Below are 25,182 nucleotides of genomic sequence, written 5' to 3' on the forward strand. Positions count from 1 at the left end.
GCTACTCCTCATTACTTTCGTCTTTCTTCGATTTACTCTCACAAGGGAACCTCCCCATCGCACCCCCCTCAGATTAAGTTATAAGTTGGCACAGTGGATAGGCCTTGAAAAACTGAACACAGATCAATCGAGAAAACAGGAAGAAGTTGTGTGGAACTATGAAAAAAATTAGCAAAATATGCAAACTGAGTAGTCCATACCCAAGATAAGCAACATCAAGGACAGTCTACACTCAGGAGCGCCGTGGTCCCGTGGTTAGCGTGAGCAGCTGCGGAGCGAGAGCTCCTTGGTTTAAGCCTTCCCTCGAGTGAAAAGTTTAATTTTTTATTTTCAGACAATTATTATCTGTCCGTCCGCCCGTCCGATGCGAGGTAACTGCGCCGTAGTATGGGGACGCCACACCTAAAGAAACATCGAAACATCCACAAGAAAACCTAAATCGGGCAAGGTAGAAGAATCTTTTTACCCATTCGCCAAGTGCACAAGTTAGGTGGGTCGACAACATATTCCTGTCATGTGACGCACATGCCGTCACCAGTGTCGTATAGAATATATCAGACGTGTGTTCCTGTGGAGGAATCGGTTGACCTATGACCTTGCGATCAAATGTTTTCGGTTCCCATTGGAGAGGCACGTCCTTTCGTCTACTAATCGCACGGTTTTGCGGTGCAGTCGCAAAACACAGACACTAAACTTATTACAGTGAACAGAGACGTCAATGAACGAACGGACAGATCATAACTTTGCGATAATGAAGGAAGTAAATTTTTTACTCGAGGGAAGACTTGAACCGAGGACCTCTCGTTCCGTAGCTGCTCACGCTAACCACGGGACCACGGCGCTCCTGAGTTAACAGAATTCTTGATGTTGCCTATCTTGCGCATGGACTACTCAGTTTGTATATTTTGCTTATTTTTTCATAGTTCCATACAACTTCTTCCTGTTTTCTCGATTGATCTGTGTTCAGTTTTTCAAGGCCTGTCCACCGTGCCAACTTATAACTAAACCTGACCGGGGTGCGATGGGGAGGTTCCCTTGTCAGTTCATATTCTACACTCATTAGACTGTTCATTCCATTCAGTAGATCATGTAATTCTTCTACGCTTTCGCTGAGAATAGCAACGTCACCAGCGAATCATATAACTGATATCCTTTCACTATGAATTTTAATTCCACTCCTGAGCCTATATCTTATTTCTATTATTGCTTTTTCGATGTATAGATCGAGCGGTAGGGGCGAAAGACTACATCCCTGTCTTACGCTCTTTTTAATCTAAACATTTCATTCTTGGTCTTCATAGCATCAGAGAATAAATTATTTTTTTAAATGTAGAACTTGTTTGGAATATAATAAATGGATGTGTCGTTTAGTACAAGTGTGCCGTGAGTTACGACAGACTGCATTTCCGTCCGTTGCGATGAGTCTTCCTGTCACCGAGTCAGTCAGAGGTCGCCACGCTCGAGCTGTGTGAAGCCTTGGCCGGAGAGGAAGGCAGTCCGTGCAGAGCCACTGGAAGGACAAGAAGGGAGCAACTGAGATGGGCGAGAGCTGTAAGGGCGGAGATGCAAGTTCGCGTGGCCAACAGTGGAACAGGGTGGTTGAGTCGGGCGAGAGCTAGCAGTCAACGAACCTTGTTGTCAATGCGCGGACAAGGGTTCCTGTTTGGAGTAGAAGGACGGCGACTTGCGTCTTGGCTCCAGAGGTGGCTGTGCTAATACACTCAAGTGGACAATCGCTGTGGTGTGTCCTCTTGAGCAGCAGTGCACACGAAAAGTATCGTGCCTGTGGTACTTGACGAAAACATTGGCTGTAGAGTCACTTGCATTCTGGTTGCGATTCACCTCCAGTCTGAGCCAGCAGTTGGAGGAGTCAGTGATTTCCTATCTACTACTGTCAGTGGGGCCGCTGCAAGGCCTATGTGTGTTTAGATGGAATACGTTTTGGTTGTTAAATATTTGTGTGAACTGGACCTAGAGGGGATGCTCTAATACACTATAAGACACACACACAAAAAAAGAAACGAAGCACCACCAAGGGATTATCCGAACGCGCCGGAAGTCGGTAGAAGTGATGTACTAGTACAGACAAGCAAATGATGACAATTCCAGAAAAGTCGGATGATTTATGCAAGAGAAAGAGCTTCACAAACTCAACAAGTCAATAACGCGTTGGTCCAACTCTGGCCCTTGTGCAAGTAGTTATTCTATTTGGTTCAAATGAGTCTGAGCACTATGGGACTTAAGTTCTGAGGACATCAGTCCCCTAGAACTTAGAACTACTTAAACCTAACTAACCTAAGGACATCACACAGATCCATGCCCGAGGCAGGATTCGAACCTGCGACCGTAGCGGTAGCGCGGTTCCGAACTGTAGTGCCTAGAACCGCTCGGACATCCCGGCCGGCTATTCTATTTGCCACTGACGCATTTGCTGGATGTCCTTCTGAGGGATATCGTGACAAATTCTGTCCAACTGGCGTGTTAGGTTGTCAAAATCCCGAGCTGGCTGAAGGGCCATGCCCATAATGCTCTTAAAGTTCTCAATTGGGGAGAGATCCGGCGATCTTGCTGGCCAGGGTTGAGTTTGACAAGCACGAAGACAAGTATCGGAAATGTAAACGTAGGCTTCCGCGACCGTTGTCACGGTCATTAAAATTCTTCTGGGTTTGAAGCCGCATTGTCATCTGTAAAATTCCGACGTTTCGGCGACTGTTGCAAGGCGCCTTCCTCAGGGTATGTTGCTAACTGCTGAATGAGCAGTAGTTTGGATATTTATATACTATGGAGGAGTGCTGTCATTGGATGTGAGGGTGAGGAGGAAGCGTATTAGGAGTTCATTTTACTGGTCTTTGCATTACGTATTGTCATGGGTGGAAATGGGCGTTTTCCATTGGAGTTTCCTTTACTGCTTACCATTGGTGGAAATCGGTGAATAGGAGACTGAGAGGCGACTGCAACTGCCTAGTATCGCCTAGGGCGCGTCAGCGCTCTGTGTACCCTCCACCGCTGTGGCCAACCGCGCGCCTGTTGCTTTCCGAGAGCTGTCCTTCCGCAAAGCTGTCACTGCTCGCTTGCATACGCGGAAGTGTTAAGACGTGCTAAGCGGTCGCTCTTCCGTGTGACGCTTGTGTTTACCTACTGGTGCACAGCTTTCGTTTGGTACGGTTTTCTGTTAGGCACATTAACACCTGACATTACTATCGGTGACGGCAAGCCCCGCCATGTATGATGGGGTGTACGGAGAAGGGGGTGGTGACTTCGACGCCCCTATGGGACAACATCAACAACAACCACCTGCCCAGCGGCTACATCCAGATGCAGCACCCTTACCAGCTCCTCCAGGAACTACATTGGACAACACGACGGCTGTGATCAGCCACTCGTTAGCAGTTGTTCGGGGAGAATCTGGAATACAGCCGGCAGAAGAGCATATGGATTTATCGGAACAGGATTCCTCCAGCTTCTCCGCTACGAGAAACAAGCGACAAAGTGAGGTTAGTCTGGACTTAAGAAATTCCAAAACCTTCATAGCAGACGCTAATCAACTCTTACCTGTAACTGACGTTTCAAATGTAGCTGACCCCCTGTAGCAACTGCTTCTGGGCTCACTCCTAACCAACACGCTGCAACTAACACCCCTCCTGTGGGACCTGCACCTACTCCGAGGTCTCTCAACTTTTACAAACGTACAGATAGGGGACCATTCGTAGTTTACATGGAATGTTTGGACAAAAACTTAGGCCGCTTGCACCCTATGGCACTAGGGAAATTATTGCATATTTACTTGCCAGAAGTGAAGAATTCTATACTTAACATCTCTTCAGCAGGAAAAACAAAAGTTAAGGTGGAACTGAAAACTCCAGACAAGGCTAATTTCCTAGTTACCAGTGAGGTATTAAAGTCAAAAAATATAGAAGCTTACATTCCTTCCTTTGTTGTCCATAAGGTGGGAGTAATCAGGAAAGTAGACACCAACTTTGAAGAATCGGAGATTTTGGAAGTCGTACAACCTCCCTTCCCTGTTGTAGGCGTTCGGAGGTTTACGAAGAGATATGGTAAAGACCAAATCGTTAAATTGCAGACCTGTTTGTTAACCTTCGACTCTCAAACCTTACCGGAAGCCGTGTCTATTCACTGAACAAGATGTCCCGTAGAACTTCATGCACCAACTGTCAGGCAGTGCTTTAATTGTCTTCGTTACGGGCATATCAGCAAACAATGTCGATCTCAGATGAGATGCATTAAATGTAGTGGTCCACATAATGTTGAATCCTGTGTCTCACCTATCACTATTTGCGCTCATTGCGGGGGACAACACGCATCCACGGACCGTTCCTGCCCGGAATACCATATACGGCGACGAGCTCAAGAATTAGCTACGCTCAACAACATTGACTTCAGGGATGCGCTGTCTATTGCTCGTATGCATCCGTCACCGGGGTTCAACAACATCACTTGCCGGCTCCGATCATTCCTGTTCCAACAAATTTGAGCTCTCCGGACTTTCAAAACCCACAACTCTTCCCGCCGCTGCCCGTCGCAAGCATGCAGTCAACAACGCGGAAGTGGGGACGCAACTCAGTGCGCAACTGTGCCCCAGCAGACACACGTCGCTTACCGGCCTCCCTGGCGGCAGGCGCAAGTAAACAACCAAAGTAACGTTCGTGAGTGGTCTCAGTACCGCAGTCTGTTATACCCCATGCAACATTCATTCACTCCTATCAGCCAAAATCCATACCAGCCTGCTGCTCACAGATTAGCAACCCCACAAGCGCCGAATCAACGACAGCCTCAAGGTCATGCTAAACTTATAAGATAAGATAATAAATGTGATTGATATTGTCATGCAAAACATGAGACGAAATAGTGCTATGAACGATTCCGATATCCGGCACCTCGTTACTGGCATATTTAAATCTCTCTCTCCCTAAATTATGGTGGCTTTAAAAGTACTGCAGTGGAATGCGAGATCGGCTAATTCTAATAGAGAAAGCTTGCAACGAGAACTGTTCGTAAGTCGGCCTGATATCGTTCTGTTATGTGAAACTTGGTTCAAATTCGAACGAACTGTTCGCTTTCAAAATTATTCTATAGTAAGGGAAGACCGTCTCGATGGGTGGGGTGGCGTAGCTATACTGGTAAAAACTTCGCTGCCGCATCGACCACACCCGTTACACGTACCTGTCACCAACCTCGAATTAGTTGCTGTGGAGATACGAACTGCCCACAAAACCTTTACAGTTGTCTCGTTGTATAACGCTCCCCACCACAGTATCGTGGAAGATGACTGGAGACAATTAATAAGTCAGCTTCGTCCTCCCTTTATCGTAGCTGGAGACATGAATGCCCACCATGTAGTGTGGGGAGGAGACGTGACAGACGGAAACGGCAGGACCTTGATAAGCGTTATCGAAGATAATAACCTAGTGATACTCAACGATGGCTCTCCTACTATGATAACTTCACCTCTCCGTAGACCCTCCGCAGTTGATATAACTCTTTGCATCTCCTGCTTTACTGAAATATCTAATTGGTGCGTTAAAAAGGATTCAATGGGATCCGATCATCTCCCAATAGAGTTTCACATTAACATCAGCGTCTACACTACGCACATCTGTTACTCTAATAGTACGTGGAAAATCAAGGAAGCCAATTGGGCCTCTTATCAGGAAACGGTTCGGCGGGCACTCGCAAATATGAGACGTGACTTACGGGACGAAGATGCATACCCAGTTTTACTCAATGCTATGAACGTCGCAGCTGGCATCAGCATCCCTAAGAAAAAAGAGTTTACAGTAATGAAGCACCGTTCTCCTCCTTCGTGGAATTCTGAATGCTCTCGGGAAATTGCGAAGCGACGACTCGCCTTGAAAACCTATCGTCAGAATCCTTCATTGGACAACTTCTTGGCTGTGCAAAAAGTGAATGCGCGAGTTAACAAATTCCTGAAGAAAAACAAGAAGGGCAGTTGGAAACAATTTTGCCTGTCCCTAAATAATGAAACCAGTATGGCAAGCATCTGGCATAAAATAAAAGCTTTTATAACAAGAAGACTGTCTTCCTCCCCCTCCCCCCCCTGCTACCACGGCCTGGTTAGAGAAATTCATAGGTACAATCGCTCCTCCCACGGTGTCATTTTTAAACCATCGGTTCCCTGCTGAAGAAGACCGCTATCATGTTCTCCTTCGTCCTTTCTCTAAAGAAGAACTCAACGAAGCTATTAAAGTATCGAGCGACAGTTGCCCTGCCATTGATCATATACACTACTCTATGCTTGCACACCTGCCTATAGAAGCGAAAGACTTTCTCTTGAACATTTTTAATCAGTACTGGATGAAGAAAGGCCTCATATCAACATGGAAGACGCAAGTAATAATTCCAACTCTCAAAAGTGGTAAAGATCCAAATGTCGGTATTAATTATAGACCTATTACCTTGTCGTCGTGTGTTGCAAAAACACTCGAACGAATGGTAAAAAGGAGACTAGAATGGTGGCTTGAAAAAAGTAATTTGTTGCCTCGGAGTCAATACGGCTTCAGAAAAGGCAAAGGGACCAGGGATAACCTGCTTTTGCTTAATATGGATATCACGTCAGCCTTTCAAACGAAAGAGACAGTAGTGGCAGCTTTTCTTGACGTTAAGGGTGCATATGATCACGTACAAATACCGGTACTCTTGGACAAGCTGTCAGGATTTGGAATTCCTTCACGGATGGTCTACGGTATCAGTACCCTGATTACTCAAAGAACGATCTACGTCCGTTTCAAAGGTACCATGATCGGACCTTTTTATGTCTCCCAGGGCTTGCCGCAAGGTGCAATTTTAAGTCCTCTCCTGTATACGCACGACCTAGAACGCATACTTACTCCACCCACAAAAATCCTACAGTATGCTGATGATATATGTGTTTATTCTACTGCTGCTTCATATCTTCAGGCCAAAACGGCATTAACCACAACCATCGCGGACATCGATGAGTGGCTCTCTCTCAATGGGCTGGAGATCTCGGCTGAGAAATCAGCAGTCGTTCCCTTCTCCAAGTCGACGACAGCTCGCACTGAAGATCACATTACCTGTGGCAAGTAGACCTTCCAAATAAAATCTCACGTTCGATTTCTGGGGATGATTTTTGACTCTCGGTTAAGCTGGGCGCTCCACATCCGATCCACCGTTACCAAGTGTGAAGAAGGTTTAAATGTAATCAGATCACTCACTCGTGTCTGGTGGGGAGCGCACCAGAGTGTTTTACTCACCGTGTACCGAGGAATAATTCGATCTCGATTAGACTATGGCTGTCAATTCTACCACACTGCGTCAAAGATTCATCTCTCCAAATTAGATACTCTTCAATATAGAGCCATTCGTACCTGTCTTGGAGCCATGCGATCGAAGCCCACCAACGCCCTTTTAATAGAAGCAGGGGAGATGCCCTTGAGCTCTAGGCGCCAAATCTTATCGGACAAATTCTACATTCAAGGCATGGTCATTATGGATAGTTCCGTCTATCAAAGTAGAGACTGAATTTATCGACTTTGGATTGCATCCCACAGAAGGAATAAAGTGCCAGCCGTTTGTGCCAGCTTTGACACTTGGTCACCTGTCATACATTCTATACGGTGTTCAGCGCATCTACCTGTTTTTGAATATGATCTTCAAACGCTCTGCTCCCATATCCCAGTCCATTATTTAAGTACGACCTGGCTGGACAGTACTAATGTCAACGTTGGCTTCAATCGTCTCGTTCAAGCACAATGGCCGGGTTTTCTCTGTGTATATACCGATGGCTCCAAAATTCCGCAAGAAGAGTGTACAGGATGCGCTTTTTTCTGCCCTCAGATCCAGATCCGCAAAACCTTCAAACTGCCTACGAGCACTTCTATTTTTACGGCGGAGACAGTGGCAGTTTTGGAAGCACTTAAGTTTGTCTCTAGCACTTCCTTCCCCAAGATATTGATAGTATCTGACTTGCAAAGCGTTCTTAAAAACATTCAGTACAGTCGATGGAACAAAACAATCAACAGTTATACCTTGGATGTGATATCTGAATATATTCGCTGCACGAGCCGGACGATCCATTTGTTGTGGGTACTTTCCCACTCTGGTATCCTCTATAATGATGAAGTTGATGCATTAGCCAAACAAGCGGCAACCTTAGGCACCGTCCTGGATCTGCACCTTCCTTATACAGACTACTTATGTGAAGTCAAGGATCACGCAAGACAACAACGGCAGGAAATGTGGAACGTTTCTCAACAGACAAAAGGCGGTTATTACGCAGTGCTACAACCTCGGATTCCTTCACAGCCGTGGTTCATGAGGACACATCTGGACCGATCCACTATTTCTACCATCATAAGACTCCGCTTCAATCATGCCTCTTTCCCACAACATCTACATCGGATCAACGTTTACAGTTCACCAGCATGTGAGAGTGATCCTGAGTCGGAAGCTGATGTCAACCACATCTTATTTATGTACCCCAAATTTGACCGTGAACGGTTGGTCTTTCTGAAGACATTGCTGAGTATGGGCTACCATCTTCCTCAATCAGCTTGTTCTCTATTGTGTACCAAAGACGTTCGTCTATAAAAAGTGATAGTTAACTTCATCAAGAGTACTGGTTACAATCTGTAGGTTTTAATGGTATACGTAAATTATAAATATGTCTTGCTGCTGAAGATATTTCAGAATTGGTGTGAATTGTAAGTCAAGACACTTTTAATTATTTTCCAATGCAATTCAATTCAATTTTTAAAACATTATGTACAAAACTGTAACAGTTAAGCTTTTTATTCTTGTAAATATGCATTTCTATATTTGTTTATTCAATTATGTGTACATTGTCACTATGTGTTGCCGATGGCTAAATTGAGTACACACTCAAAGGCCAAATAAACAAAACAAAAAAAAAAGCTGTCACTGCTGGCAGCCAAGACGCTGGAAGTCGGTGCCCGTCTTCTCTATTCATATTGTCGGGTCACTTGGCTATTTCTATAGCCTCTCTAATCTTCCTCCTCCAACTAAACGGCTGTTTCGCCTGTACGCGGGCCTCTCGAAATTCCATTTTCATCCTGCACTGTTCCTGATGTTCTGCCACCGCTGACTTGTTGTACTGTATTTGACGCGGATATATCTCTCGTGTTCAGTTAACCTTGTGCTTATTGGACTGGCGCCGAAACGTCGGTGTTTTACAGATGAAAATGCGGCCTCAAACCCAGAAGAATTTTATTGAATTAGCGGAAAGTCTCGCAGTGTGCGGGCGATCACTACCTTGCTGAAATGTAAGCCCAGGACGGCGAGCCAATTGGCTGGCTCTGAGCACTATGGGACTCAACTGCTGAGGTCATTAGTCCCCTAGAACTTAGAACTAGTTAAACCTGACTAACCTAAGGACATCACAAACATCCATGCCCGAGGCAGGATTCGAACCTGCGACCGTAGCGGTCTTGCGGTTCCAGACTGCAGCGCCTTTAACCGCACGGCCACTTCGGCCGGCGAGCCAATTGGGGAAACAAAATAGGGCGTAGATTAACGTCAATGTACCACTGTGCAGTAAGGATGCCGCAGATAACAACCGAAGGGGTCCTGCTACGAACAGAAATGGCACCTCAGACCGGTAATCGAGGATCATTCAGAAGCAGGGCTGATACTGAAGACAATTCTACTCTCATCAATGCCAGCCGGAAGACGTGTCTGGAGTCGACCCGGAGAATGGTGGGATACCAACCTGCCATACGGCCCGACAACCGCCAGTTATGGTCTGCGGTGCCATTTCTTTTCTTAGCAAGACCCAGTTGCTTGTCATCCGCGGTACCCTTACAGCACAGCGGTACCTCGACGACATTCCGTGCCCCGTTTTGTTGCCCTTAATGCCACGCCACCCTGGGCTCACATTTCAACAAGATACTGCTCGCTTGCACTTTATGAGCGTTTCTACTGCTTGTCTGCGTGCCTGCCAAACTCTGTCTTAGCCAGCGAGGTCGCCAAGTCTCTCCCCAACTGAGAACGTTTAGAGCATTGTGGGCAGGGCCTCCCAACCAACTCGGGGATTTTGACCATCAATCGCGTCAGTTGGGCAGAATTTGGCACGATACCGCTCATCAGGACACGCAACAACTAAATCAACTGCATAATGGCGAGAGGTGGACCAACGCCTTATTGACTTGCTCAATGTGTGAAGCTCTTCCTTTTGAGTAAATCACTCATTTTTTCTGAAATTGTAATCATTTGTTTGTCTGCTTAGAGAGTATTTTCACGTCGTAACCAGAATCAAATCCAAAACTGAAAGCAGGGTCATCAATGAAAACACTACTGAGAAAACGAAGTTATGGTTTACATAGCGTATGTTTTCATAACGGATTTGACTGGTCTTTCCAGACACTGCCTTACCTCTAGTCAGTTCCAGTGGGAAGATGAGTTTTATGAGCAGGTTGATGGTGTGACCATGGATAACCCATTACGTCCTACGATTGCAAATTTTTACATGGAAAAATTCGAACAATTAGCTCTGGAAAAAGCGAGTAAGAAACCATGTCGATGGTATCGATATGTGGATGATACATTTGTTTTTTGGTCACATGGCAAGAAAGCTTTAGAGGAATTTTTCTGTTATTTAAATTGTATAAATCAAAAAATCCAGTTTACCATGGAAATGGAGAAAGACAATGCAATATCCTTCTTGGATGTCTTCTCACGAGACAGACTGATCGCAGCTTGAAACATAAAGTCTTTCAGAAGGTTACACATACCGACAGATACTTGCATAAGGATTCCAATCATCATACACAGCAGAAAAGAGGTGTAATTAAAAGTCTAGTGGACAGAGCTAAAAGGATTTGTGCGCCGGAACACCTCGACGCCGAGTTAAACATCTAAAGCAGGCTTTTGAGAAGAATGAGTACTCTAGTAAGGAAATAAATAGAGTTCTGCGACCGAATAATAGGAGGCCTAAGGGCAACGATAGGACACAGCGATGGAAGAACACGGTTTCTCAACATTTCATGAAAAAAGTAACGGATCAAATTTGCAAGATTCTAAGGAAACATAATGTTCGACCGATTTTCAGACCAACTAAGAAAATAGGCCAAGCACTTCGTTCCGTTAAGGATAAACGACGCCGACCATGGTGGCCGAGCGGTTCTAGGCGCTACAGTCTGGAACAGCGCGACCGCTACGGTCGCAGGTTCGAATCCTGCCTCGGGCATGGATGTGTGTGATGTCCTTAGGTTAGTTAGGTTTAAGTAGTTCTAAGTTCTAGGGGCCTGATGACCTCAGATGTTAAATCCCATAGTGCTCAGAGCCATTTGAACCATTATGATAAACGTCCCCCTCTGTCTGCAAGTGGTGTATATAAGATTCCGTATACGAGTGGCAAGGTCTACATTGAAACTACAAAGAGAAGTGTGAACACACGGTTGAAGGAACATAAAAGTATTTGCCGACTAGGGAAAACAGACAAATCAGCCGTGGCGGAACATGCTCTTCAATCAGGTGATCACGTAGTAAAATTTTCGGAAACTGAAGTTTTATGTACTATGACGAACTATTATTCACGCCTGTATAGAGAAGCCATTATTCCAAATGTAACAAATATTTGTAAATATATGTATACCAATATCAGTGTGCTAATGTACTTCTGTGAGTTTCAGATTACCAAATGTACTGTAAATGTAAAGATGTATGGAGAAAAGGGCTGAAAAGAAATAGCAAATGCTGTAAGCCAGATAAAAGATGAGACTGCCGAAAACCAAAGTGGGCAGTATATGAGTCATAATATAAAGGACTGCCAAAAATCAAAGAGGGCAGATAAATAGTTAAAGGAGAATTGTAAGTGTGATGTAGGAGATGTGATAAAAGGGTGCGAAATGGACTGCCCAAATCTGAATAATAGGCAGCAAATATGTGTAGTAAATTTTCTGAATATTATTGTGTGTTTATTAGTAAGTAGGGAAATGGACTGCCATTCAATGCAAGCAGCAACAAATTGTCTTATAGTGTATATAGGTATTTGTATTTGCTTTTGTAGCTAAGTTTTTGTGTTCCAGATTTTGATTTTTTATTTCTCTGAGAAATTTAATAATGATAAGTAATTTGCTATTTAAATAATGTTGTGATAGGAGGTTGGACTGTGCCAAAGGCACTTAAGCAAACGATGGGTAAATGTTCTTGATATGTTAAAAAGTATAGACCTAAATAATGTGAGTGGAAGGAAGTTTGTGGTATAAAATTTTTGATGGGACATTCACACAAAGATTCAGAACCACTGTATAAATGTAAAATTTAGTGTTCCCATCAAATGTGCACTTAGTGAAATTTACTGGAAACAGGGGCATGTGTAACAGCAACAACGCTGTACTATTGTACATATAATTTTTTTTTCTTCTGATTTTCGATAAATTAGTGTAATCGATATTCTGATTTCATTTCTTTTCTTTTCATGTCATTGTGTTAAGAAAACTGTAAACAAATTTCGATGTGAATATTAATGTTTATGTCAAATGTCAAACAATACTGTAACAGAATTGAAATGTAAGAAATGTTGAAGCTGTTGTAAGATGTTAAAGTTGTAATTGTGCGTCTCGTCCATACGTAGGCAATGTATTGGGATATGTAGAATGCAAAACCTCTGGTGAATACGCTGTCTGCAGGGGAGCGGTAAAAGGTGGATGGCAGGCGAGCGCGGGAAAATGCACACGGGCGCTGCACGGCATAACGGGCTCAGCAGTAGTAGTCGGAGTTGGGCATCGGTCTGAGCCACACGTTCTGGATCGAGGAGGCTCTCCTGGAAGACGTAGTTTCATTGAGCCTCGGATGTGCCGTCCCGACGCCTATACAGCATGGCAAAATTCCATAGGCACTAAATGGAAACGAATTGCGACGCTAAGAAGAAGCAAAGTGCCGATACATCAAGAGCCATAGCTGTGATTGTATGTGTGCCCTGTGCCTCGCCATCTCGCTACCTGCCGACCGCCGCATCGATACGAACAGGTTGAAACTTTTAGTACTGTATTCGTGTGGACCAGTGTTACTTTTGTTCCATACTGTTCAATAACAACTTAAATTTTACCAGAACTGTCCTATCATTTAATTATCCTCACAACTAACCTAGACAGGGTCCTTTCCACATGTTGTGCAATCCGAGTGTCCCGAGATGAAGATTTAAAGTTTATGTTAATAATAATTACTTGCAGACCTAGCTATGTGAATGATGTTTAATGATCTGTTTTGTTAATGAATCTATAGGTAAATAACAAAGGTCTGACAAAGTGGGAAGATAATTTTGAAATTGGTTTAGTAATGAAGTTTAATTATTTTGAGGCAGATATAATGGTAATTAAATGAGCAGGAAATAAGCTAAAAAGAGTAGTAACTCATATAGTGGAAATTTTTAGTGCTTTCAATAAATTAATTGTTTTAATACAGTGATCGTAACAGTTTCAGGGTCCCCCCCCCCTCTTTGTTATTCATTTGAATTCAGAAGTGTTCTAAACTGATTGGACCAGCAAAGTTAAAGCCAATACAAAAACCAAAATTTATCAGTGTTTTACATTTATAAAAATTGACATTGTGTGTGTGTTTCGAAAGTGCTATTTCAAGGGTAACCTATGCCCGATTTTAATCAGATCAATAGACAGTACGAAGTTTTGTAGTAAACATTATAGTGTAGTGTTATGTATTTATGGTTTACCCCTATCAGTACAGAAAGTGAAATTATCAGTTCAATAGATTTTCTGGTTCTAAAATTTACCATATTATACTGTGTTACTACGTGTTGTTTTGCTTGAACGTACATCAACTTGTACAGGGAAGAAACTCAGTTAATGCCTAATTAGGCTGGCGACCGTATTATTAACAAATTGGTAGCATCTTCTGTGTTGTTTCTTGTCCGTCCTGACGTGTAGTTGCATTTCGGACTTGCTTGACGTATCATTGTTATTACAGAGTGGGTGTAAGTCTGATTTGCCTCCATTCAGGTACACGCGGTCAATTTCTATACAAAAATCCTTTCTCATAAGGTGAAGCCCGTCAACTTACCATAGTACAGGCTTTAATGAGTATCGTGCCCCACGCGCGCGTTTACAAGTTCTACTAGCACCTGACCAGTTTTCTTCTAATATTTGTGTATCTTCTACTTCGTTTTCTTTTCGATTTTTTTTAATGCATTGTAATGCAGAAAGCAACTTCCTTGGTCCATTTTTCACCATTCGCCTCACTAGTGCCCCACCCAATCGCGTATCATTTTCATTGCGGTCAGAACTACACGTACCGCACCAACCTATTTCTCTTCCACGTGCTTGTTTTATTCTCTCTCTCTCTCTCTCTCTCTCTCTCTCTCTCTCTCTCTCTCTCTCTCTCTTCTCTTTTGCCCTTAGTAAACCGCAACGTTTCTCTCCGCTACTCTGAACAACTCTCAATTACACATACAAAGCGAAGACTGCGTCGTACCAGTGCTACAGATTTTCCGTCCTTTCATTCGCATATTGAAGAAAAAATGGCATACCCTAATAACTTTTATCTTAGAGAGGAATTCTATCTTCTGCAAGACACATTTGTAGTTTTGCTTTGATTCAGATATGCTTCAGCACTTTTGTACTATCGTTCAGTGGGTTTATTTATTTTCTTTCTAAATTATTGTTGTTAACGTCTAAAAGAAACTTTTGGTTCAAAATACTTATATTTGTAAAATGAATGATTATTGTCAAATATTTTACATTAGTTTGAATACTGCACGGAGTTGAGACATCTATCGCTGAGTTGAAGTTGTTCGTTTTCGATAAGTCTAAAAGTTCTAGTTTCATAGTAAAGCCGCGCGGAGTGGCCGCGCGGTTACAGGCGTCATGTCGCGGATTGCGCGGCCCCTCCCGCCGGAGGTTCGAGTCCTCCCTCGGGCATTGGTGTGCGTGTAGTTCTTAGCATAAGTTAGCTTAAGTAGTATGTAAGTCTAGGGACCGATGACCTAAGCAGTTTGGTCCCTTAGGAATTCACATACAGCTGAACATTCATAGTAAATTTGGGAATAAGGTGGATAAATTCGTATACATTTGTTTACATGCCTCACATGAGGCTTCTGGTTGTTAATTTGGTAGCTTTAGATCTACTACGCAATCTGTAGCTTGTCACCTGTAAGCAGCAGAACACTTTTATTTTTATGCTTATTATTATGCATTTCCGACTGATAATCGCTATACAGGGTGGTCCATTGATCGTGACCAGGCCAATATCTCACGAAATAACCGTCAAACGAAAAAACTACAAAGAACGAAACTTGTCTAGCTTGCAGGGGGAAACCAGATGGCGCTATGGTTGGCCCGCTAGATGGCGCTGCCATAGGTCAAACGGATATTAACTGCGTTTTTTAAAATAGGACCCCCATTTTTATCACATATTCGTGTAGTACGTAAAGAAATATGAATGTTTTAGTTGGACCACTTTTTTCGCTTCGTGATACATGGCGCTGTAACAGTCACAAACATATGGCTCACAATTTTAGACGAACTGTTGGTAACAGGTAGGTTTTTTAAATTAAAATACAGAACGTAGGTACGTTTGAACATTTTATTTCGGTTGTTCCAATGTGATACATGTACCTTTGTGAACTTATCATTTCTGATAACGCATGTAAATACCACATTACTGCAATAAATGCTCAAAATGATGTTCGTCAACCTCAATGCATTTGGCAGTATGTGTAACGACATTCCTCTCAACAGCAAGTAGTTCGCCTTCCGTAATGTTCGCACATGCATTGACAATGCGCTGACGCATGTTGTCAGGCGTTGTCGGTGGATCACGATAGCAAATATCCTTCAACTTTCCCCACAAAAAATAATCCGAGGACGTCAGATCCGGTGAACGAGCGGGCCATGGTATGGTGCTTCGACGACCAATCCACCTGTCATGAAATACGCTATTTAATACCGCTTCAACCGCACGTGAGCTGTGCCGGACATGCATCATGTTGGAAGTACATCGCCATTCTGTCATGCAGTGAAACGTCTTTTAGTAGCATCGGTAGAGCATTACGTAGGAAATCTGCATACATGACACCATTTAGATTGCCGTCCATAAAATGGGGGCGAATTATCCTTCCTTCCATAATGCCGCACCATACATTAACCCGCCAAGGTCGCTGATGTTCCACTTGTCGCAGCCGTCGTGGATTTTCCGTTGCCCAGTAGTGCATATTATGCCGGTTTACGTTACCGCTGTTTGTGAATGACACTTCGTCGCTAAATAGAACGCGTGCAAAAAATCTGTCATCGTCCCGCAATTTCTCCTGTGCCCTATGGCAGAACTGTACACGACGTTCAAAGTTGTCGCCATGCAATTCCTGGTGCATAGAAATATGGTACGGGTGCAATCGATGTTGATGTAGCATTCTGAACACCGACGTTTTTGAAATTCCCGATTCTCGTGCAATTTGTCTGCTACTGATGTGCGGATTTGCCGCGACAGCAGCTAAACACCTACTTGGGCATCATTATTTGTTGCTCGTCGTGGTTGACGTTTCACATGTGGCTGAACACTTCCTGCTTCCTTAAATAACGCAACTATCCAGCGAACGGTCCGGACACTAAGATTATGTCGTCCAGGATACCGAGCAGCATACACAGCACACGCCCGTTGGGCGTTTTGATCACAATAGCCATGCATCAACACGATATCGACCTTTTCCGCAATTGACAAGCGGTCCATTTTAACGCGGGTAATACATCACGAAGCAAATACCGTCCGCACTGGCGGAATGTTACGTGATACCACGTACTTATACGTTTTTGACTATTACAGCGCCATCTATCACAAAGCGAACAAAGTGGTCCAACTAAAACATTCATATTTCTTTACATACTACACGAATATGTAATAAAAAATGGAAGTTCCTATTTAAAAAAACGCAGTTGATATCCGTTTGACCAATGGCAGCGCCATCTAGCGGGCCAACCATAGCGCCATCTGATTTCCCCCTTCAAGCTAGATGAGTTTCATTCTTTGTAGTTTTTTCGTTTGGTGCTTATTTCGTGAGATAGTTGGCCCGGTCACTATCAATGGACCACCCTGCATATCGGCTTATTACCTTGTTACTTAAGAGTTTTTGATGTGTTAGTGTTTTTCCTTTGTTTGTGTCGACGTAACATGCTTATTTCTTTCGCTATGATCGTTACACATGCACTTTCTAATATTTATACTCCACGCATAGAGTTTCCGCCGCCATTACTTGTTATTATGACCGTTTGGTGTTCTTTTGCCTCGTGGCATGTTCGTTTGGAATCTGGCACGTCGATTTGAAGTGTTGTTGACGTCTGTGGTGTTTAGATCGTGGCACTTATTGGATGGGGGTTGTTTATAAAGTTATTTTATTGTGGCAAAGAGGGTTTTTTGTTGCACAGTGATGTCTACGCTTATTACTTTTCTTCATTGGACTATTGATTGTTGAGTGTGATAATTTGTTTTTATTTGTTAATTTTTGGTATAGGCTAATACTAGTTTTAGGATATTTTAAATCAGTCTCCATGTTTCTTGCGCCGTGAATCTGTGCTATTAGGTGATCTGCAAATGTTAAGTGTGAACCAGTATTTTTCACTGTTATGAGGTGTTCTGTATACATGATTCTAAAATTCCTGCGTGTTTGACCCACATATACAGATTGACAGCAGTTGCATGTTAGTCGATATATACCAGACTGGCTGTATATCTCAGTGTTGGTGGTATTTCTTCCAAATCTGTTCTCTATTGTATTGCTGGTTCCGTTTCTCCAGAAGCTAAAATACAACAGTTTTGCAGAAAGAAGTAAACTAACAAGTTAACTGAAGGCAGCACAAAAAGTGCTGAAACATGTATGGGTGAAAATAAAACTACAAAACTGTATCTGGCATAAGGCGGAATTTCTCTCCAATTTTCCTGGCATCAGTGAAAAAAAGCAGAACCGCAACATTCACAAGATAATCACTGTCTTATTTTCGTGATCCCTTCGTGACACATACCACAATGACCTTATAATGGTCGAACTGTATTCTTCAAATATAGTTTCTCTAAATTTATCCAACAGAATTTCGCGAGAACTAGTCGTAATTCTTCAAAGGATTACCCATTTAAGCTGCATCGGATTTTCTGCTAATCTTCTGCGTCGGCCAGATCGACCTGTTACAATCCTGGCAGCGCGTCTCCATTCCCGTGCGATGTTCTTTGTTGTGTCTGCTTAATAGGGACTGCTGATACTGTAACAACACTTTGCAGTCCTCTGACGGTAAAAGCCGCAACACCAAAAAACAATTAATGTAGCGTAATGAACTTTCGTGGATAAATTTGTCGAGGTAACGTAATTGACTAACATTGCAAGATAACAGATTAATGTAAGAGAGAGATACGCCATTGCAAATGACAAATGCTGGTACATTAATAATCGGTCTAACCGCCAGAACGTTGAATGCAAGCATACAGCCGGCCGGAGTGGCCGCGCGGTTCTAGGCGCTACGGTCTGGAGCCGAGCGACCGCTACGGTCGCAGGTTCGAATCCTACCTCGGGCATGGATGTGTGTGATGTCCTTAGGTCGGTTAGGTTTAATTAGTCCTAAGTTCTAGGCGACTGATGACCTCAGAAGTTAAGTCGCATAGTGCTCAGAGCAATTTGAACCATTTTTTTGCAAGCATACAAAATGTGAATGCATTGCGTCGTACAGGTGCCGGATGCCACTTTGTGGGATCGAGTTCCATGCCTGTTGCACTTTGTCGGTTATTAAAGGGACGGCTAGTGTCGGTTGTGGATGACGCTGGAGTTGTCGTCTGATGGTGTCCCATATGGGCTCTATTGGAGACAGATCTGGTGATCGAGCAGATCAAGGCAACAGGTCGACACTCTTAGAGCATGTACGGTTACAACAGTTAAATGTGGGCGAGCGTTATCATGTTGGAAAACACTTCTTGCAATGCTGTTCGTAAGTAGTAGGACAACAGGTTGATTCATCAGATTGACGTACATATTTGAAGTCAGGGTGCGTGGGATAATCGTCAGAGTGTTCCTGCTGTGGTACGAAATGCATCTCAGACCCATAACTCCAGGTGTAGGTCCAGTGTGTCTAGGGCGCAGGTTAGCTGCAGGCTCTCAACTGGACTCCTCCTGACCAACACATGGCCATCAGTGGCATCTAGGCAGAACCAGCTTTCACCAGAAAGCACAACAGACCTCAAAGCCTGACCTGTAATGAGCTCTCGCTTGACACCACTGATGTCGCAGACGGCGGTGGTTTGGGGTCAGTCCAGTGCACGCTACAGGGAGTCTGGCTCTGAGTTGACGGTGGAGTAACTGTTTGTAACAGTTCGTTGCCACTGTGGTGCTAACTGCTGCTCAAATTGCTGCCGGCGGCACAGGACGATGCGCCACAGCCATACGCCGAACACTACGGTCTTCCCTCTCGGTAAATCCACGTGGCAGTCCTCAATCCTGCATCTTGCGCCCCAAATTCTCGTGATGCCCCTGCCAGCAATCATGTACAGTGACTACTTCCCTTCCAAGCTTTCTATAATATCGTAGAAGGAACATGGAGCTTCTCGTAGCCCTATTACACCACCTCGTTCAAACTCGGTGAGGTGTTGAGAATGGCGTCTTCGTCGCCTTAAAGGCATTCTCGACTTGTTTCTCACCATGTCCAGTCTCAAACATAACTAAAGCTCACGACCGTTACAGCGTATATTTGAAGTAAACCTGATACGTATCCTCATAGTGGCGCCATTAGCGCCTTCTTATGCGTCTGGTTTGAAATTTGAAGAGACATAATCTTTCAGATGTAGGACCACGCATACCAATTTTAGTTCATGTCGCACAACTCCTTCCTGACGTTGCGATTTTTTTTCCGTCAGTGTATTACGAGAACGTAGTCTGAACGAACCTCATTCGTAAACGTATTGTGTTTTAAGTGACCTCTATTACACGTGCTGACTGGCTGTATGAAAGGGGAATTCTTGTTTATGATGTGAATGGCTGACGCAATGTACTCAACAGTCTTCTTCGTTTCTCTTGTTTTGTTTAAAGCAAAGCGTTTATACAGTACGCAAGTATGGTATCTTAAAGTAAAGTGACTGACGGTATAATGTCGAAAGTAAAGTCAAATGTTCGCTCTCCTTTGCAACTATATGTTGCTGAATCTTTACAAGCAGTGGGAGAATTCTATTCTGTCAGAAATGTGGGAACCCTGTAAGCGCAGACCAGCGATCTCAAGTACTACAGCATTTAGCAGGTATTAAACAAAGAACAATCCTTTCAAGTACAACTTCTAGCCAAGCTTTTTTTAGGTGAAGCAGCTTCCTGTTCACACACTCTAGTTTCAAAAAGTTCCGAATATTGCGCAGATATATGCACCACTTTTCTTTCGTGTGATATTTCTTTATGTAAATTGAGAAGTCCAGCGTTCAGAAATTTTCTTACGAAATACACAAATTTTGAAACACCGGACGAATCAACATTAAGAAAATTGTATGTGCCTGCCTGTCACGAATAAATGCTAAGAAAGATCAGAACAGAAGGTGAAAATTTAAAGAAAAATGGGTAAGCTTTCACGAATCACCTGACTGTAGAGGTAGCAAAGTGGGAAATGTTGCGCGAGGTGTGCTAGAAAATGATGAAGTAGTTTCCAAGCTTTGTTTTCTATCGATATATAAAGAAATATCAGCATCGAATCATTTAACAATGGCTCGCTTACTCAACGAATCTCTGCAGTAGTTGTGGCCGAATGGGGTGAAATTTAATAGGGTTCTACTCTTACTTACGGATGCTGCTCCATATATGGAGAAGGCAGCCGAAAGCCTCTCTGTAAGCTTCCCACATATGATATACGTAACTTCACTTGATATACGTAACTTGTATAGTACTTGGTTTACACACAGTATGTGAGCAGATATGTACATTGTATCCTAAAGTGGACAAATTGGTCTCAAATGGCAAAAAGGTAACTGTCAAAGCGCTATCAAGAATTGATTTGTTCAGAGCCAAAAATCCACATCTTGCACTTTCATCTAGACCCATAGTTACTGGTTGGGGGACTTGGTTGGAAGCAGCAGTGTATTATGCAAACAATTTTGAAAATTTTAAATCGGTAATTTGCGAATTAAATAATGATGACTCTTCTTCAACTAAAATTCCTCAGAACTTGCTCAATGACAGTACACCAAAAGAAGAAGTCTTACATAACTGAAAATTTCAGTTTTTTGCTTCACGCTATCAAAAACTTTGAGACATCGACCAGCCTGTTAACTGGTACAGTTAATGAAGTGCATCGCACTGGAAAAAAATTAATGCTCTGGAAGCCGCAAAAGTGAAAGCTTCTAAACAGAAATTTAAAATTGCGTTCGAAAAAATAGTGGATTTCACACTAATAATGGGCCGAATTTGTAACAGACGTTTCAACGTTTACAGCTGCCGAATTCTAACAGCGACTACTTTTTGTAATGAAGCTATGTATATTTTCTGTAGCATTGAAATGAGCCTTGGAAGAGTACTTAGACATAACATTTACGGAACTTAATGAAACAGTTGCAATTTAATACCGTCTTGGATATGGGAACCAGTAAATAAATGATACCACGAAGAAATTTCCCAAAAAATGAGTCCGCTGTCCAGGGACGAATTATATTCCGCGATCGGTGAACAGCACATTGAAAATATCCTGGGAAACAAGTCCAGCAGTCCTGATCATGGAAGGTGACAAGAGACTCAATCCCCAAAATGTGATACGGTGAAAAGGAGAATAATAGCTCTATAATAAGGTGAAATATACACAAATTTACGTCCATGGAGGCGAGTGTGCGAGATGTAGTTTTAGTGTGTGTGTGTGTGTGTGTGTGTGTGTGTGTGTTCCACCATGACTATGGCACGTCACATATGATTTCCTATCTGAAAAGAACACTGTGATTATGGTAATACGTTTAGGGTGAGTTTGAGAAGGAATGTGGTGACCCATAAAAAGAATCGAAATCGATTACAAGAGCCGAATATCTGCTCCTTAAGGTCGGTAGCCTGATTTTTAAGGATTTGATGTACATTTTGGAGGCTCAAGAACAGTGAATTAGAGGCCGCCATGTCACTCCCTCAGGTAATTTTAAGTTGCTTGCTGAAGGGTGGGTGTATTCAAGCAGTTTCTGTAAACTTGCTTCTAGATGAAAACTAACAACGTTAATTACAAGAAATTTAATTAAATGTTATAGTAACTTTATAACAGCTTTCGTTCATTTTCTTTAACTACACAGCAGAGAAAAATTTTAGTTCTATTTTATTTCTTTTCTTGCGAACAACGTCAGGTAATGTTAATACAAACATTTAGGTAAATGGGCATCTGTCGAGGAACTACAACAATAGACAGATGCAACATGACGACACAGGCGAGATTTGGTGATCATTCTCTGCCGAGGACAGTGTGTTCGTATTTGCCATACATGTCTCAGGAATGATGAACTGTCGATTCTCTTGCCGCTTATCCAAAGGAATAAATACGGATGTATCGTGATAAAGCATGTGTACATGACTGGGTTGTCAGTGCTATTGACAAGTGATTTCAGATCGATTTCGTACTTTCGGATTTTCGGAAGGCTTTTGACACTATACCACACAAGCGGCTCGTAGTGAATTGCGTGCTTATGGAATATCGTCTCAGGTATGTGACTGGATTTGTGATTTCCTGTCAGCGAGGTCACAGTTCGTAGTAATTGACGGTAAGTCATAGAGTAAAACAGAAGGGATTTCTGGCGTTCCCCAAGGTAGTGTAATAGGGCCTTTGCTGTTCCTTATCTATATAAAACGATTTGGGAGACAATCTGAGCAGCCGTCTTCGGTTGTTTGCAGATGACGCTGTCGTTTATTGACTATTAAAGTCATCAGAAGATCAAAAGAAACTGCAAAACTATTTAGAAAAGATATCTGAATGGTGCGAAAAGTGGCAGTTGACCCTAAATAACGAAAAGTGTGAGGTCACCCACATGAGTGCTAAAAGGAACTCGTTAAACTTCGGTTACACGATAAATCAGTCTAACCTAAAAACCGTAAATCCAACTAAATACCTAGGTATTACAATTACGAAAAACTTAACTTGGAAGGAACACACAGAAAATATTGTGGGGAAGGCTAACCAAAGACTGCGTGTCATTGGCAGGACACTTAGAAAATCTAACAGACCTACTAAGGAGACTGCTTACATTACGCTTGTCCGTCCTCTTTCAGAATACTGCTGGACGGTGTGGGATCCTTACCAGATAGGACTGACGGAGTACATCGAAAAAGTTCAAAGAAAGGCAGCACGTTTTGTATTATCACGAAATATAGAAGAGAGTGTCACAGAAATGATGCAGGATTTTGGCTGGACATCATTAAAAGAAAGGCGTTTTTCGTTGCGACGGTATCTTCTCACGAAATTCCAATCACCAACTTTCTCCTCCGAATGTGAAAATACTTTGTTGACACCGACCTACATAGGGAGGAACGATCACCACGATAAAATAATGGAAATCAGAGCTCGTACGGGAAGATATAGGTGTTCATTCTTTCCGCGCGCTATACGAGATTGGAATAATGTGAAGGTGGTTCGATGAACCCTCTGCCAGGCAATTAAATGTGATTTGCAGAGTATCCATGTAGATGTAGATGTAGATGAACAATATCTTCTACAATGGAATTGTGAAAGAGTGCATTCTGAAATTCATTAGTGGAGCCTTCCTCACTCTAACTTACTGTAGTGATCATATAAACATTAATTGTGCCTCTCTTGGGAATTAGAAAATTGTCACATGCAGCATGTCAACACTAGGATCACACAACATAGGCGGCACTGCAGGATGGGGCAGGTGGAGAAATCAGCCGTGGCAGAGCACGCACTGTGTGAGGCCGACCACATAGTAAAATTCGCCGACACGGAAGTTCTGGCTGTAGAGAAACTCTATCAAATCCACTTCTTCAGAGAAGCTACAGAAATACAAAAACATGAGAATAACTTCAACAAGAAAGAGGAAAGCCTCAAATTGAACGGATCCTGGACTCCCGTACTGCATCAATCGACCGTTGCAGGTAGCAAGAGGAGAACCGCACTGGAAATGACCACGAAGAAACCCTTGGACGTTGGCGGGCCAAGTACACATAATCTGATGCGGCGAGCTCGACCCCAGTCCATCACCAGCAATGGAGGGTGAAGCTTTGACAATGCCAGCCATTCGTGCAGGCGAAACGTCAGAAAAATCATCAAATAAACGTCGGCTGACGAACCCAAAACAGAAGCCAACAAGAGTTTGTCAACAAGTGCCCACGAAAGCGTTGACAATTTTGTAGATATTATAAATCTTGCGGTGGGTAATCGTCTATTACTGTCGACTATGTGTAAAAAGTTTGCTATACACTTCTCGAAAAGGAGGAACTACAGCAAAATGGCTCTAAGCACTATGGGACTTAACATCTGAGGTCATCAGTCCCCTAGAACTTAGAACTACTTGAACCTAACTAACCTAAGGACATCACACACATCCATGCCCGAGGCAGGATTCGAACCTGCGACCGTAGCGGTCGCGCGGTTCCGGACTGAGCGCCTAGAACCGCTAGACCACCGCGGCCGGCTGAACTATAGCATATCTTGCTGGAAAGCTAATGGATTAGCTACGAATTTATCGTGACAATATACGGAAATTGTTGCGTAAAGATATAAGAGAGTGCCTTCCGAAAGGAATTGTTGCAAAGTGTCTTGTATTCTTCAGGAAGGTCCTAAATCTAGTTAGGAGTGTTCCACAGACTGACCTTGATCAGTTCCACCCTCCTGGCGAGGCCGACCACGTGAATGCCATTCTTCAGCAGTTCCTGAGCGATAGCGGCGCCCATGCCGGAACTGGCGCCAGTAACCAGGGCAACGCGGCCAGCGTACTTCTCGATGCCCATGTCTGACGCTGCTGTCTACTGCTGCTGCTGTCTGGTGCTGAGTGTCTCCCCTAGCATCGACGGATGACATTTATAGTGCTGAGGACGGAGCACGGACGTAACGCAGTCCCGCCCTCCTCCCACCCCCACTCCACAGCAGAGTACGCCGCCAACGTCACGTGACCGCGCAGCGCCGCTCGCCAGGCGCGAAGGCCATTGGTACCGCTGCCTGACAGAACGGTTGAACATTGCGAATTCTGCTACGCATCGTTATGTCGCTTTCCTTTATCGACAAAGTAGCTGCT

At 43.4% G+C, this 25,182-nt stretch overlaps 1 protein-coding gene across 1 annotated transcript in view; it reads right to left on the bottom strand.

Moving 5' to 3' along the window:
* The window catches only part of LOC124777107 (dehydrogenase/reductase SDR family member 11-like), a 48,818-nt gene extending 23,858 nt beyond the window's left edge, over positions 1–24,960 (bottom strand). The window contains exon 1 of the mRNA XM_047252390.1: positions 24,761–24,960. Within this exon, the coding sequence (XP_047108346.1) occupies positions 24,761–24,898 (138 nt within the window). The 5' untranslated portion in view covers positions 24,899–24,960. The remainder of the gene's footprint in view (positions 1–24,760) is intronic.
* Between the last annotated feature and the right edge of the window lie 222 nt (positions 24,961–25,182).

This window comes from Schistocerca piceifrons, chromosome 2 (genome assembly GCF_021461385.2).
Source record: "Schistocerca piceifrons isolate TAMUIC-IGC-003096 chromosome 2, iqSchPice1.1, whole genome shotgun sequence".
Taxonomy (NCBI): domain Eukaryota; kingdom Metazoa; phylum Arthropoda; class Insecta; order Orthoptera; family Acrididae; genus Schistocerca; species Schistocerca piceifrons.